The 15,287-nt window shown below is 37.3% G+C and overlaps 1 protein-coding gene across 6 annotated transcripts in view; it reads right to left on the bottom strand.

The window, feature by feature from the left end:
* Window positions 1-110: 110 nt before the first annotated feature.
* The window catches only part of AMN1 (antagonist of mitotic exit network 1 homolog), a 55,984-nt gene continuing 40,807 nt past the window's right edge, over window positions 111-15,287 (bottom strand). For 4 of the 6 annotated variants that reach the window (XM_025455541.3, XM_035707372.2, XM_025455540.3 and 1 more), the window contains 2 exons: window positions 14,888-14,999; window positions 111-320 (listed from right to left, as the gene is read on the bottom strand). In XM_025455541.3, coding sequence (XP_025311326.1) covers window positions 247-320; window positions 14,888-14,999 — 186 coding nt within the window. In that variant the 3' untranslated portion in view covers window positions 111-246. Of the gene's footprint in view, window positions 321-2,959; window positions 4,395-14,887; window positions 15,000-15,287 lie in introns of those variants that run through there. The other 2 variants (XM_049102309.1, XM_025455543.3) reach the window with 1 other exon arrangement.

Below are 15,287 nucleotides of genomic sequence, written 5' to 3'. Positions count from 1 at the left end.
GTTATTTAAGGAACAAACACAATAGTCCCTGCCCACCCCCCCCCCCCAATACTTTAGCGGGCATGCTAGGCTTACCACGTCAAAAACAATGACTCCGCAAACAAACAGGATAATGCGCTATTAAAATGTTTAAGAGTCTGTTAACTTCAAAGCAAAAACCACATTATTGGAAAGCCAATCTCTTAAAACCATTGTTTCCTGGGAATGTAGTATGAAGATCATTGCTTTGATAAGCTTCAATAAGCATCAATAAACAGTCCACGTCACTTGCTTTAGTTTGTTTGGGCCTACTAATTGCTCCAGGACTTCTCGTGAATGATCTACAGAAGAAAACAATGACAGTCTGTTAATCCGCAATAATCAAAGATACTTAATACGTCTTCAGGTATAAAGTAGGAATGACGATTACTATATCTCATAGAGTTGTTGAAAAGATTAAAGGGGATGATATATAAAGAATCACATACAACTAAAAACAATTAGTGGTAACCCTCCTTATTAGCTGCTGTGCGCATACCATAGTAATACTTGTAAAAAAATAGGCATTCATTGTTTTCTCTGTAATTTTGTCTTAATTTCATCAACTAGAGAGTAAAGGTATAATTTCACCATTAACCTGTAAATAAACTTTCTCAGGGTTCTGGGAAGCAACAGACACACTAACATGAAGAGCTTGAACAGAGTTTAACAAAGCAATTATTTACAAAGGAGTGAGCAGGATTAAAAAAAGCCTATAGGGGTGGTAAGATACAACTTGCCCAAAATGGTTAGGGGAAGGAGCAGTTACTAGAAGAGGGTAATCTGACCTGTAGGTAAACATCTTCCACATCGTGCAATAGTATTATAAAGCATGATTTTTTAATAGATAACTTATATGAATTCAATATACTTTAATAATTAGGGCATTTAGATTCTCTGTTATTCACAATGTATAGTAGTGATTTTAATATGGTTTACATTTTTTTTAATTCTTTTTTTTTTAAGATTTTATTTATTTATTCATGAGAGACCAGAGAGAGAGAGAGAGAGAGAGAGAGAGAGAGGCAGAGACACAGGCAGAGGGAGAAGCAGGCTCCATGCAGGGAGCCCGACATGGGACTCGATCCCAGGTCTCCAGGATCATAACCCGGGCTGAAGGTGGCGCTAAACCACTGAGCCACCGGGGCTGCCCTGGTTTACATTTCTTTTGCAAAGTCAATTTTATAATGTCTTTTAAGAACATGAATTAAAGCAAAAATACCAATAAAATGTTACTACTTTACAAATTATTCATAAGTTTACCAAGCTTTTTTAATAGATACAGCCTATGTTGCATAGACATCAGAGCTCCAAACCAGTCTTGGAAATTTTCTAGTTTAGTGGTTGTTAGTTATGGATTTCACAAACCAATAGAAAAAAAAGTGGGCCCTACATATGGTTCCTAAATTTTGTTTTAAACTAAACAAAAATAAGCCAAATACCAAGACGCAGTGCAAGCAAGAGAAACAGAATGTATGGAAATGAGAAGTAATTACAATTAAAAAAACAAAGGTTTACATCAACAACTAATTTTCAAAAACAGCTCATAAGAGAACAAATGTAGTTTTGTGATAATATATCCTTTATTATAGAAGAAATCCATTATATAGGATTTCAATTTTTTTTTTGATTTCTAAATCAAAGAGAGGTTTCAATTAGGTTGAAAGTAAAAGCACAAAGATATATCATGAAAACCGTAACTATAACAAAGCTAGAATGGCTTTACTAATAGCAGATATGGGGAGTACTTCCTAACTCATTCTATGAGACAAGTATTACCCTGATGCTAAAGCCAAATAAAGACGTCATACACATACAAAGCAACAGACCAGTATCTCTTAGGAATATGTACTCAAAAATCCTCAACAATACATTAGCAAGTCAAATCTAGCAACATATAGAAAAGCTCCTATGCCATGATCAACTGAGATTTATCCCAGGAATGAAAGGTTGGTTTAACATCTGAAAATCAATTAATGTAATACACTGTATTTCTTTCCCATTGCCTACTTTAATAAATTACTACAGCCTTATTGGCTTAAAGCAACACAAATTTATTATTATATAGTTTGGAGGTCAGAATTCCAAATTAGGTCTCATTGGGCTAAAATAAATCAGCATTCCTTTTTGGAGGCTCAAGGAAGAGAATTCACCTCCCTGACTTTTGCAGCTTCTAGAGGCTACCACATTCCTGGCATTCCTCCACGTTCAAAATGAACAACAGTAGCTAGAGTCCTTCTCAGACTGCCTTCTCTAGGATTTTCCTTTTGCCTGCCTCCTTCCCTTATAAAGACCCTCATGGGGACCCGTGGGTGGCTCAGTGGTTAAGCATCTGCCTTTGACTCAGGGCCTGATCCCTAATTCCCAGGATGGAGTCCCACATCGGGCTCCTTGCATGGAGCCTACTTCTCCTCCCTCTGCCTGTGTCTCTGCCTCTCTTCCTGTGTCTCTCATGAATAAATAAATAAAATCTTAAAAAAAAAAAAAAGACCCTTATGATTACCCTGGGCCCACCTGGATAATTCAGGATAATCTCCCTGTTTTAAGGTCAACTGATTAGCAACTTTAGTTCCATATGCAATCCTATATAACATATTCAGGTTCTAAACACTTTTGGGTGGGGGCATTATTCTGCCTATGACATATACCATATCAATAGAATAAAGGACAAAAACCACATAATCATCTCAATAGACACAGAAAAAGCATTTGACAATACTCATGATTAAAACATTCAGCAAACGAGGAGTAGAAGGGAAGTTCCTCAACTTAATAAGAGTATCTATGAAAGAACTAAAGTTTTAAGATTATACTTAATATTGAAAGATTAATGTTTTCCCCCTAGGATGAGAAATAAGGCAAGAATGTCTGCTCTTTCATCTTTTCTTTTCATTTTAATGATTTATTTATTTATTTATTTATTTATTTATTTATTTATTTATTTATTATTTATGAAAGAGCAAGTGTGAGAGCACTAGAAAGAGATTCCACCCTGAGCAGAAAGTCTGATTCAGGGCTCAATCCCAGGACCCTGGGATCATAACCCAAGCCAATGGCAGCCGCTAAACTTGCTGAGCCACCCAGGCGCCCCCGCTTTTTCCCCTTCTATTCAACATTGCATTGGAAGTTCCAGCCAAGGAAATTAGGGAAGGAAAAGAGATAAAAGGCATTCATGTTAGAAAGAAGTAAAACTATCTGTATTTGCACATACATATAAAATGTCTGTATATATAATGTTCCAACGGATCCACTAGAAGATTAGAATAAATGAGTTCAACAAGGCTTCACAGTACACAATCAATATACAAAAGTCAAACGTATTTATACACTAGCAATGAAAAATCCAAAAATGAAATTAAGAAAAGAATTATGTTTATGTTACCATCAAAAATAATAAAATACTTAGGGATATATTTAATAAAAGAACTGGAAAACTTAGTCTGAGAACTATTAAGCATTGTTGAAAGAAATTCAAGATCTAAAGAAATGGAAAGACATCTGTGTTCATAGGTCAGAAGATAATATTAATATGGCAATATTCCCTAAATTGATTGCAGATGCAATTCAATCTCTCTCAGAATCCCAGTTGTCTCTCTCTTTTTTTCAGAAATTGACAAGATGATCCTAATATGTATGTGGGATTCTAGGGATCCAGAACTAATACAATTTTAAAAAGAAGAATACAATTGGAAATTTATACTTCCCAATTTCATTTTATTTAATTTTTTTATTTTTTTAATATTTTATTTATTTATTCATGAGAGAGAGAGAGAGAGAGGAAGAGACACAGGCAGAGGGAGAAGCAGGCTCCATGCAGGGAGCCCGATGTGGGACTCGATCCCAGGTCTCCAGGATCTTTGGCCCTGGGCCGAAGGTGGTGCTAAACCGCTGAGCCACCCGGGCTGCCCCCAATTTCATTTTAATTGGTGTTTTTAGGATTATTTTGACATTTTTACTAATTATGAACATGTTATCAAACATTACAAATACATATTTGTTTCCAACTTTACTTGTGTCATCCTTCTGTAGAAATCTATTATTGCACATGAATTGGATGATATTTTTCCCTCCAATAAACCATACAGTATATATATATTTTTCCATACAGTATATTTTTATGTAATTTTAAAATTCTGTAATGTAATACTGCTAGGTGGCAGTATTACATTACTCAAAGTCTTGTCAGGCACCCTTTTCCTGAGAAAATGCTGAGTAGTTAGGACTGAGTTTCAGTAGTAGGAATAATCAATGCTCCAAAGAGAAACTGTGGGTTGGGTTCTCTAAGGATTTGGTGATCCCTTGCCAGAACAATGTAGAAACTGTAGGAGAAGAAAAATAATTTCCCTTCTATCTTTGAGTTCTTGGCTGAGACCACCCTGTAATAAAAGATAGATTAATCAGAGAAAAACAAACACCTTATCAATATGTATACCTCATATATGCATGAGAGATACCCAGGGAAAATGAGAAACACTCAGAGATGGCCCTAGCTACAACCTTAAGTACCATCTTCGGCTAAAGACAAAAGAAAGATATTGGGGTGGGTAGGGGTGGGAAGGCCAATTACAGGAGGTTACTAGACAACTAGACATAGCACAGTAAAAAGTAAAAGGTAAGGTTTACTATATAGATTTATGTTGGTGTCTTCGCCATTGATAAGATTCTCTTGTGATTTAGAGGCACCCATTTATTCCTAGTATATAGAGGGAGATACTTACAAATGGAGATTTTTCTTTATAAATGCAAATTTCTCTTACAAAAGGGTAACTTCTCCATATTCAGAACTCCTCTAGTGTCTGCTGTTTCTCAAAAATAATCAGGTCAAAAAAGTCCTTATCCTGAAGAAAGCATATTTTGGGGTGGCATATTGTGGCACCCTTCCAAACACAGATTCTCAAGATTGAAAAAGACTCAAAACATCATCAATACGAATCACACCGCTGTTGCTTGATGTCACGCTCCTTTTTCCCTCCCTTTTCTAGTAATAGTTAAGCCACTGGACATCAATGACTCAGGAAATTGTTCCACTAGGGAAAGAATTAGAGATTGTAGATAAGGTCACTTAAGGTTTTTATTTCCAGTTCTACTATCAAGTATTTCCACTTAAGCTCATTCTCTGTTCCCTTATCCTTAAAACAAGGGTGTTGTGTAGATGAAGTCTCTGGGAGATTTTACTATCTCTCAAAATATATGATTAATATAGATGGAGACCACCTTTTGAAAGAGATGTATGGCAGGAGATTTAGAGCACCAAGAAAAAGAAGAAACTGTGGGAAATATAAATTAGATTTTTCAATTGATCAAGGAAAATGTAATTTAGATATTTTTGTAGAATATACAATGAAAAAGGTAAGGCTGGCAGATTTTTACAAATAATGGTCAAGGCTATAATGCTTCATTACAGTGTCTGGAATAATGAAATTCTGTGGCACAGTATCGGTAATGAATAAATAATGATGAGGAAACAATAATACAGGATTTAGAAAAAATTAAAATATAAAATAATGAAAGAGTTGTCCTTTTTAAAAAAATTTTATTTACTTATGATAGTCACACACACACACAGAAAGAGAGAGAGAGAGAGAGAGGGAGGCAGAGACACAGGCAGAGGGAGAAGCAGGCTCCATGTCGGGAGCCCGATGCGGGACTTGATCCTGGGACTTTGCCCTGGGCCAAAGGCAGGCGCTAAACCACTGCGCCACCCAAGGATCCCAAAAAAGTTGTCCTTTAAGCAAGGAATCAACTTTACTTAAAGGAAACTGAAGGAAACCACTTGGGTCTTAAAATACTTTTTGTTTTGGGCTCTATGTGGTAAATCTTGACATATTTGCGATCTAGGAATCTAAGTAAAAAACCTCTTGTATAGTAATCAGGCTGAAACAAATCCTCACGTGTTACTAAAATTTGGGTCAGTTCAATCACAAGTGGCAGATTTCCTGTTTTTTTCCTGCCTTTCAGTGTAAGACATAAATTAATTTAGTGCTGTCTTATTGCTTTATTGTCCTTCTAAAATCTAAACCTCCATGCCTGCAAACACTCTGGAACATGTTTAGAGAATTATGAGAAACTGAAATGCATGTCTGTTGTAGTAGATTAGTAAAGGTGAGTGGGTTGAACTTACTGATTACCACTGCAGACATAATTGAATTAAAAAGAATTTAATAACTTGTAAGATTATTTTCCTGCTTCCATAACATCTATAAAAAGTACATTATGTTAAAGAACAAGTGAATTACTGGTTTTATTAAACAACTCATGAATCAGCATCCCATCTAGCAAGTAGAGAGTAGCTCTAGCAACTTGTACAAAATAGAGGGTTTTTATAGGAAGGAGAGTAGGGCAAGAAGTTGTTATCAAAAGAAAAATAGGGATTGGCTTCAGTGAGCTCACCTTCTCACAGGAGGAGAGACAAAGGGTCCTATGAAGTGGATTACCTCACCCTTCTTTGAGGGGGATGAAGAGGGCTCACGTGACAGATTATCTCATTGGTGCTGACCAGAAAGTTTTACATTGATTGGCTCAAAATTTTACTTCTGGAAAAGCTGAAACTGCAATTAAGTCTTAGTTTGCTGTACTGTGGCAAATGACTCTACCTTGGGCCTGTGGCTTTCTTTCTAAAAATTATAATTTATAGTATTTTATTTTATTTATTTATTTTAAAGATTATATTTATTTATTCATGAGAGACACACAGAGAGAGGCAGAGACACAGGCAGAGAGCGAGAGGCAGAGAGAGAGAAGCAGACTCCGTGCAGGGCGCCCAACGCATGACTCGGATCCCCGGTCTCCAGGATCACGCCCTGGGCCCAAGGCAGGCGCCAAATCTCTGAGCCACCCGGGCTGCTCCAAGTCAGAGTGTTTCTAACAGTTTAAGACCTGATTTATAATGTCGAGTTTTGTTTATAGTCTGACTTTTAAGGTTAAGAAACTTAAAAAAGTACACAGAATTATGGTAGAGAAGATAAATCTATTAATTTAAGGAATTTGAGGAGAAATGATGGTGACACTGTCAATTTGGGGGTCAGATTGCTTTGAGGATAACATTATAATTGAACATACTTATATACATATATTTTCACGGATAATAAATCATATTGTTTTACATCGTCATATACAAACAACCACAAAACTATATAAGCATGAGGAAAAATGTCATATAAGTTATCAAGAAAGAAAAAAAAACTTTCATTTACCAGCCTAGGTAAGGGGAGGGGGACTCTAATAAATAAAAAACCATTTATTTTCTTTGGAAAAAAATAAATAAAAATTAAAATAAAAGGTGAATATATTACCCCATTTTATTTTCATTCATTAATGGTAGCAATAATATACAAGGGAAGAGTAGAAATGATCTGGGTAGTTGAAAAACTTCAACTGCTTTTCTCTTTATGAGCCTTTATTAATAAAGCCATGGTGTATGAATTCTTTTGCATTATTATCAAATTTCCCAATTTTATAATTGATAATTATACGTAAGGGCAAATTGAGGTCCATAAAAGTGTTCTATGCTAAAAAAATTTTGGGAAATGCTTGCATAAAGACAGTTAAACAAGTTTCTTAGCTATAATTTCTCAGAGCCTTTGATAAATTAACATTTGAGTTAGGGACAAACAGGGCTAGGCTAGGGCTAGGTAGGGGGCCACGGAATCAGGCTCACAGAAATACCCAAAATGTTGGCAACCAGACCACCCTGCCCTAGGTGTGGATGGGGAGGGTGTCTTTTTATGACGGTCATATATGGCCAACAAAGAATAATCAGACCCCAAAGAAGAAGTAAGCCATTAAAGATGTTATCATCTGTTCTAACTCAAACCAAAACAGCACAAGAGTCTCAAGGCCACAAGTTTCCCAGTCAGTTCTCATAAAAGGCCAATCAAAAAGCCCTTAGTGTCATCCCTGTCAAGACCCCTCTCACTTCTGAGAGCTTTCTCTGTATCTCTGTTTAATAAACTTCTATCTCTTTACTCACTCTCTGTTGTCCACCAGATTCATTCTTTGACTCTGTGAGACAAGAACCAACCTTTCCTGTATCACATTCATTATAGTGGTATGTTGCATTTCTCAAACTTTTTTGGATGCATGAACACTTCTAGGTCTGGGGTGTCTGGGTGGCTCAGTTAGATAAGCATCTGACTCATGGTTTCAGCCAAGGTCATAATCTCAGGGTCATGAGATCAAGCCCTACATTGGGCTCTGCATTCAGTATGGAGTAGGCTTGAGATTCTCTCCATCTCCTCCCACTGCCCCTCCCTCTGGTCTTGCATGCTTTCTCTCTAAAATAAATAAATAAATAAATAAAATCTAACACCCCCCCCCCCCCCCACCAAAAACCACTTTTAGTTCTACGCTATTGTTGTGGAAGAAAAATTTTCCTCTACCCTTCAAGATTCTTCTGGCTGGTCACTGAATTAAATTAACAGGAGACAGATTAAGAGGAGAAAATTAAATTAAATTTGCATGTATGCAGTTCTCAAAGATATGGGACATAAGATATGACCAAGACAGACAGCTTTATACTTCTTCTTTTTTTTAAAAAGATTTCATTAAAAAAAAAAAAAAGATTTCATTTATTTATTCATGAGAGACACACAGAGAGAGGCAGAAACATAGGTAGAGGGAGAAGCGGGCTCCTCACAGGGATGTGATATGGGACTCGATCCCTGGACTGGGATCATGACCTGGGCTTAAGGCAGGTGCTCAACCACTGAGCCACCCAGGAGTCTCAAGCTTTTATACTTCTTAGACAGAGAAACAATAACTTTGTGAGGAACTGACAAGACAAAGAAAACTTATGTTTGAGAGCTTTGAACAGAAATCTAAACAGAATTGAGGCTGGGAAAGTAAATTATTAAAAGTAACAAGGTTTGTTTATATAGTCTTCTTAGGCCCTGAATTCCCCATCTCTGACGATAAGGATGTCTTTCTAGCTCCTGGTGCAGGGATGGTACCTTTCACATGTAAGATTTGTTTCCCGGTTTTTGGAGACAAAAGAAGGTCAGAGTGTTCTTCTTGCACTGGCTGTTTCTTCAGTAACTTTAATTCAAAATAATATACTCCATGGCATATTTTGGAGTGGTCTGCCCTAAGCCCTAGAATTATCCCTATGGTATTTTCTAGAACATCATACCATGTCACTGTAGTTAAGGGATTTCAGGGCAGAGCAAGGAAAAAGATATGACCACAAGGTGGCAGTAGGACACAACAAGTTGTATTTGGGCCGCACTTTGACAGATTTCCTTTCAGAAGTCCCTCACAACATGAGATTTTCCTAAGACAAAATGTGTGTGTGTATGTATGTGGGGGCACTACTGAGAAAGGAAGGAGGGTAAAGGAACTCCCAGAGGACTGGAGAGAAGGTTTATGTGTCATAATGTCGCTCAGCATCAAGATAAGGAGTCTCTGGGTCAGAGAGTTCCAAAAACTGGCCTGAGTGCAGTTTTTCAGGATACGCAGAGCAGGAAGGCTATAGATGACTAAAAATCTGCTTTAGGTTGTGTTTAGAATCATTGAATGGGGCACCTGGGTGGCTCAGTAGAAGTCTGCCTTCAGCTCAGGTCATGACCCAGGTCCTGCGATTGAGCTCTGCTTCAGGCTCCCTGTTCAGCAAGGTGTCTGCTTTTCTCTGTCTCTCTGCTCCTCTCTCCTTTCCCCCATCCTGTTCATGTTCTTTCTCTGTCTCTCTCAAATAAATAAAATCAAATCACTGGGTGAATAGATATTTGGTGCCAGTGGGCTTTTGAACTAATAGTCCCAATCTGCTGTGATGAAACAACTACATAAGACCATCTTTGTTGGTAAATGCTGGCCTAGATAACCTTCTAGGTTAAAACTACTGTTATCCTATTCCAAGTTTTTTGAACTCTTGTCATTTTAATGTCTACTTTCACTTCCAGTATAGCCACATGGAAAATATAAGAAGTGATTTGGAAGGGATATTGTATTCCTGCTCCAACTGCTAAAGTTAACTGATGATTGTTCTTTATTGTAAAGCAGTGGTTCTCAGAGTATGGTCTATAGCTCTTACAGTCTGAAAGTCTTTTAGGGTTATGAATTAAGACAGTCACTTTATTCATGGAACATCTTTTCTACTTGAAAGAACAGCTGAAAACCCAAAGTCGTTCAGACTCATCAGGCTATTTCTTTTCTTTTTTTAATTTATTTTTTATTTTTATTAAAGATTTTTTTTCTTTTTTTAAATTTAAAATCAATTAGGGGTACCTGGGTGGCTCAGTGGTTGAGCATCTGCCTTTGGCTTACATTGTGATCCCAGAGTCCTGGGATCGAGTCCTACATCAGGCTCCCCACCACAGGGAGCCTGCTTCTCCCTCTGCCTATGCCTCTGCCTCTCTCTGTGTCTCTCATGAGTAAATAAATAAAATCTTAAAAAATTTTTTTTAAATCAATTAATTAACATATAAGATATTATTAGTTTCAGAGGTAGAGTTTAGTGATTTCTCAGTTGCATATAATGTCCAATTCTCATTGCATCAGGTGCCCTCCTTAATGTCATCAGTTACCCTATGGCTCCAGCACAGATTATTTCTTGGAAAAGAGAAAAATGAGCTTATCACTTCAAATAAAACAAATCTCAGAGTTTGTGGCCAATGATAAAATTTTAGCTTTCAAATGAATTTTGGAAAATTTGTAGCTGCCATTATGATCTTGACAATTACCTAATACTGATATTAACAAATGTGATTTTTTTTGCTATAATAAAATGTCAACATTGGAGGATCCATATTACTAAGAGAATCAATATTTTCCAAACTGCCAATGCATGACATTACAAAATCATGTATGGGTAAAAGATCCAATCAAAATACAAGATAGACCAATGGATTATAATGTGAGTGTATAAAAATTTCATTGATATATTTTCACTTTCCACACTGAAACTAACCTTTAAGGAATGACCACTTATTGAGTTTGGGGGTAATATCAAAGAAGAGTGTCCACAGGGTAACCAGAAAGATAATGAAAGTAAAATTAGCAAAGATTGATTTTATATGTTGCCTAGCCAAGTTATTCTGAGATGAATATAACAGAACATTAAAATAGAACTATTTCAGCTCAGGTTCCAGGACTAGAGGTACCAGCTACTCTCTCATTCCAGTGAGATTCCAGATCACTTATATGTGACTTGCAAATGCTTGGTTGAAATCTGATTTTGGAATCCATGGCACTTCATCCATTCAAAGATACAAAAGTATTAAAGTGACAAGGGATGGAGAATTGGAAATTGAAGAAAGAATTTCTTTGAAGACAGCTGTGATTGGAGTTGTCAAAAGAGGGCTGGAGATGCTTGCTTTTCCATTTAAGCCTAGTGAAAGGAAACTCTGAGAAGATCATTTGGAGAGTCTGACATGTCCCTTGGAGCTTGGGGAAACACAGGGCACTAATATCTGACCCACCACTGAGAAAACTAAAGGGCAAAAGGCTATGGTGAGAGTCTCTGCAGCTAAAGAGAAGATGGAGGTTGGGATGTACCTATACTCTCATTGCCTAAAGTATGGGTTTCCTGTGGACAGATGGGGTTGCCTTATATTTTGCTCATGAAAGCAACCCAGCTAAGTTAGGAAACCGGAACAGAAAGCGACTGAAGGTATATTGCTGGATGCCTGGGGACAGAGGAAGAAAATAGTAGCTACTAGCCAGAAGAGACATGCTGGCTTGAATAAAAAAGAACAGCAGATAGGGGATGTGTCCTGGAACCCCCAAGTGCCCCACTTTTGAGAGAATATGGATCAGCTCACCCATAGGGCTTGGAGTGCTGACACTTGATCACAGTAGCACTGGTCAGGTAAGATTTTTCCTTCCCTTCCCTCTGTTCCTGCTTATCTCCATCCCACCCTGTACTAACACTGGTGGGATCAGAATGGTGGGAAAGCTGGGGAAAGAAGAGAAGTGAGGGATGGTAAAATGCAGAAACAACAATGTTCCCTTACCCACTGCAGCCAAATATGAACTGACTGGAGGAGCAAAATCTTTAATTTGAACTTGCTTGGAGTACTGCATGTACCTAAGACATTCTAATTACTGAAATGAGCAGTTTCAGTGATATGAAATGGCAAGACATTTTAACTATCTGAGAATGATAAGAAAAGTCAATCACACCTGAGATTTCATCTGGCAGTAGGGAAAAATCAGCCTCTTTAGAGCAGATTTGTAATAAAGTAATGTGAAGAAAATAGAGTCACTTTACGAGTACCCCTTGCTTGATATTGATCAAATGCACATATAATTCAGTGGACAGATTTACACACTTTGGTTGGTATTCAGGAAAGATTATCAAAGATTGCTGTTATCACATTCCATGTACTATGGTCTCCTCTATCTTAAAATAAGATCCTACTTGTTAGAATACATTTTTTTTTGCCTTCTTTGATGATCAGAGAACCTCTGCCTTCTCACAATCCTCAGGATAACATTCACAGGTACCAGTCCCCTGCACTCAGTCCTATGAGCTTTTCTTGTTCTAAGTAATTTTCTTTAAATTATTATTACTAATTTTAATAGATAAAACTATCCACATGATATAACATTCAAGAGGTACAAAGGTTATATAGTGCAAGCTTTTTCTTACACTTGTCCCTCCATAATTTTCTCTGGAGGTAAGCACTGTTAACAGTTTCTTTCTTTCTTTTTTAATTTTATCCATCCACTCATGAGAGACACAGAGAGAGAGAGAGGCAGAGACACAGGCAGAGGGAGAAGCAGGCTCCATGCAGGGAGCCTGACACGGGACTGGATCCTGGGACTCCAGGATCACACCCTGAGTCAAAGGCAGATGCTCAAATGCTGAGTCACCCAGGCGTCCCTGCCCAAAAGATTTAGTCTTTTATTATTATTATTATTATTATTATTATTTTATTTTTTTTTATTTAGTCTAAATTATAGATGTCACTGATACCAAATACAACTTGTATTGTAGGCTTGGTAGGCTTGGTTTACATTGACAGTCCAAACATAAGAAAGAACAGAGGTTTAAAAAAAAAAAAAAAGAACAGAGGTTAAAAGGACTTCTAGGATCATAACTCAACCTGGAGAGTAACTGTTTAGACTGTAATTAGAGAAACAAGCTAGAAGGACTGGGCATCAGTGCTGACTCACAAGTGAGGTACAGGGCAGTCCCAGTGGTGCAGCGGTTTGGCACCGCCTGCAGCCTGGGGTGTGATCCTGGGGACCTGGGATCGAGTCCCATGTCGGGCTCCCTGCATGGAGCCTGCTTCTCCCTCTGCCTGTGTCTCTGCCTCTCAGTCTCTCTCTCTCTCTGAATAAAATAAATAAATAAATCTTAAAAAAAAAAAAACCCACAAGTGAGGTACAGGTTATATACTGTGGTACACGGCCCACTGCAGGTATAATGCAAAAGGGCTGACATGGTCATATATAGTATCGTGGCTCTTTTTTTCACCACAATAATATTGTAGTTTATTAATTATTTTATGTAAATTATGACACCAAAATGATATTTTTGCAATTTTAAAATTTATGTTCTTATATATCACTATTAGCTCAACTAGATTTTATAAACAATAAAATCTATTATTACTTATAGATTACTTAAAATCTATTATTACTTATAGATTACTTATAGATATAATAGATTGACTCAGGGCAGAATCTTAAAGGTAGAATCTTTTTTTTTTTTTTTTAAATTTTTTTTTAATATATATTTTTTTATTTATTTATGACAGTCACAGAGAGAGAGAGAGAGAGTGAGAGGCAGAGACACAGGCAGAGGGAGAAGCAGGCTCCATGTACCGGGAGCCTGATGTGGGATTCGATCCTGGGTCTCCAGGATCGCGCCCTGGGCCAAAGGCAGGCGCCAAACCGCTGCGCCACCCAGGGATCCCAAGGTAGAATCTTTATATTTTACTATCTTTAGTAGTCCTTTCTTTTTCTTTTTTTAAGTAGGCTCTACACCCAGCGTGGGGGCCCAACATAGGGCTTAAACTCAATACCCTGAGATCAAGAGTCAGACACTTAACCAACCAAAGAGGGCTAACCAAAGAGGTACCCCTCTTTTCTCTTTTAAAAAAGTTTTTTTTTTTTTTTTTAATTTGAGTATAGTTGACACACAATATCATATTAGTTTCAGGTATACAACACAGTGATTCAGCATCTCTATATGTTATGCTATGCTCACCACAAATGTAGCTACCATCTGTCACCATATAAAAATATCACTGGTTATGTTCCCAATGCTGTACCTTTTATTTCCAGTATCATGGCTCTTACACAGACCAAATGGGCTGTAACTAATTTATTCTCCTTCAGTGAAGGATCACATTAGCCTAAGCATCCAAACTGCTCTGAGTATGTTAGGCTATGTTCACCACAAATGTAGCTACCATCTGTTACCATACAACATCATTGGCTATATTCCCTATGCTGTACCTTTTATTTCTGGTATCATGGCTCTTATACAGGCCAAAATGGGCTGTGATTATTTTGTTCTCCTTCAGTAAGTTATCTATCACTTTAGTCTAAGAGTCCCTATTGGTTTGAATCGCAATGGCTATAGTTTGATGAGATTAGAATCGACAGGTCATTTGGCACATTTTATAGATGTAATACAATAAGCTTGATTTTTTTTTTTTGGTCTACATAAAACATCATGTTTAATATCAAGACCATTACCATCATCATCATCATCATCACTAACAGTTATTGAACCCTCACTATGTGCCAGCCACCATATAAAGGATAATTATCATGACTAAGCCTATGAGGTAGGTACAACTATTATATCCATCTTACGGATGAGGAAACCGAATAATGAAATGGGTGGAGTAGTTTACTTAAGGTCATGCAGTTGTTAAAAGATGAATCCAGAACTTGAGCCCAACCAGTCTATCATACTAACCTGTTATTAGGGGGCATCCATGGAAGAGTAATATACGTATCTGAGGACAGCAAGTAAGGACAGCTTCTACAGCCTCATCAGTCAGATTCACACAATGTCCCATATGAATCTCCTATTTAAAAATAAAGAAAGGATAGTCAAAAGAAAAAACAGATTTATGATTACAGCATGAAAAACTTAGGAAATACTCTGATACAAAAAGAACCAGGGGCTCCTAGCTGGCTCAGTTGGAGGAGGAGGAGACTTTTGATCTCAGGGTCATGTTTAAGCATCATATTGGGTGTAGAGATTACTCAAATAAATAAAACTTAATAAACAACAAACAAGGGTGCCTGGATGGCTCAGTCCATTAAGAGTCTGTCTTTGGCTCAGGTCATGATCTCAGGGTTCTGGGATCAAG

The sequence above is a fragment of the Canis lupus genome, chromosome 27, assembly GCF_003254725.2.
Source record: "Canis lupus dingo isolate Sandy chromosome 27, ASM325472v2, whole genome shotgun sequence".
In the NCBI taxonomy this organism is placed as follows: Eukaryota; Metazoa; Chordata; class Mammalia; order Carnivora; family Canidae; genus Canis; species Canis lupus.
Note: the sequence above shows the minus strand (reverse complement) of the source record. Positions and strands in the feature narration are given on the sequence as shown.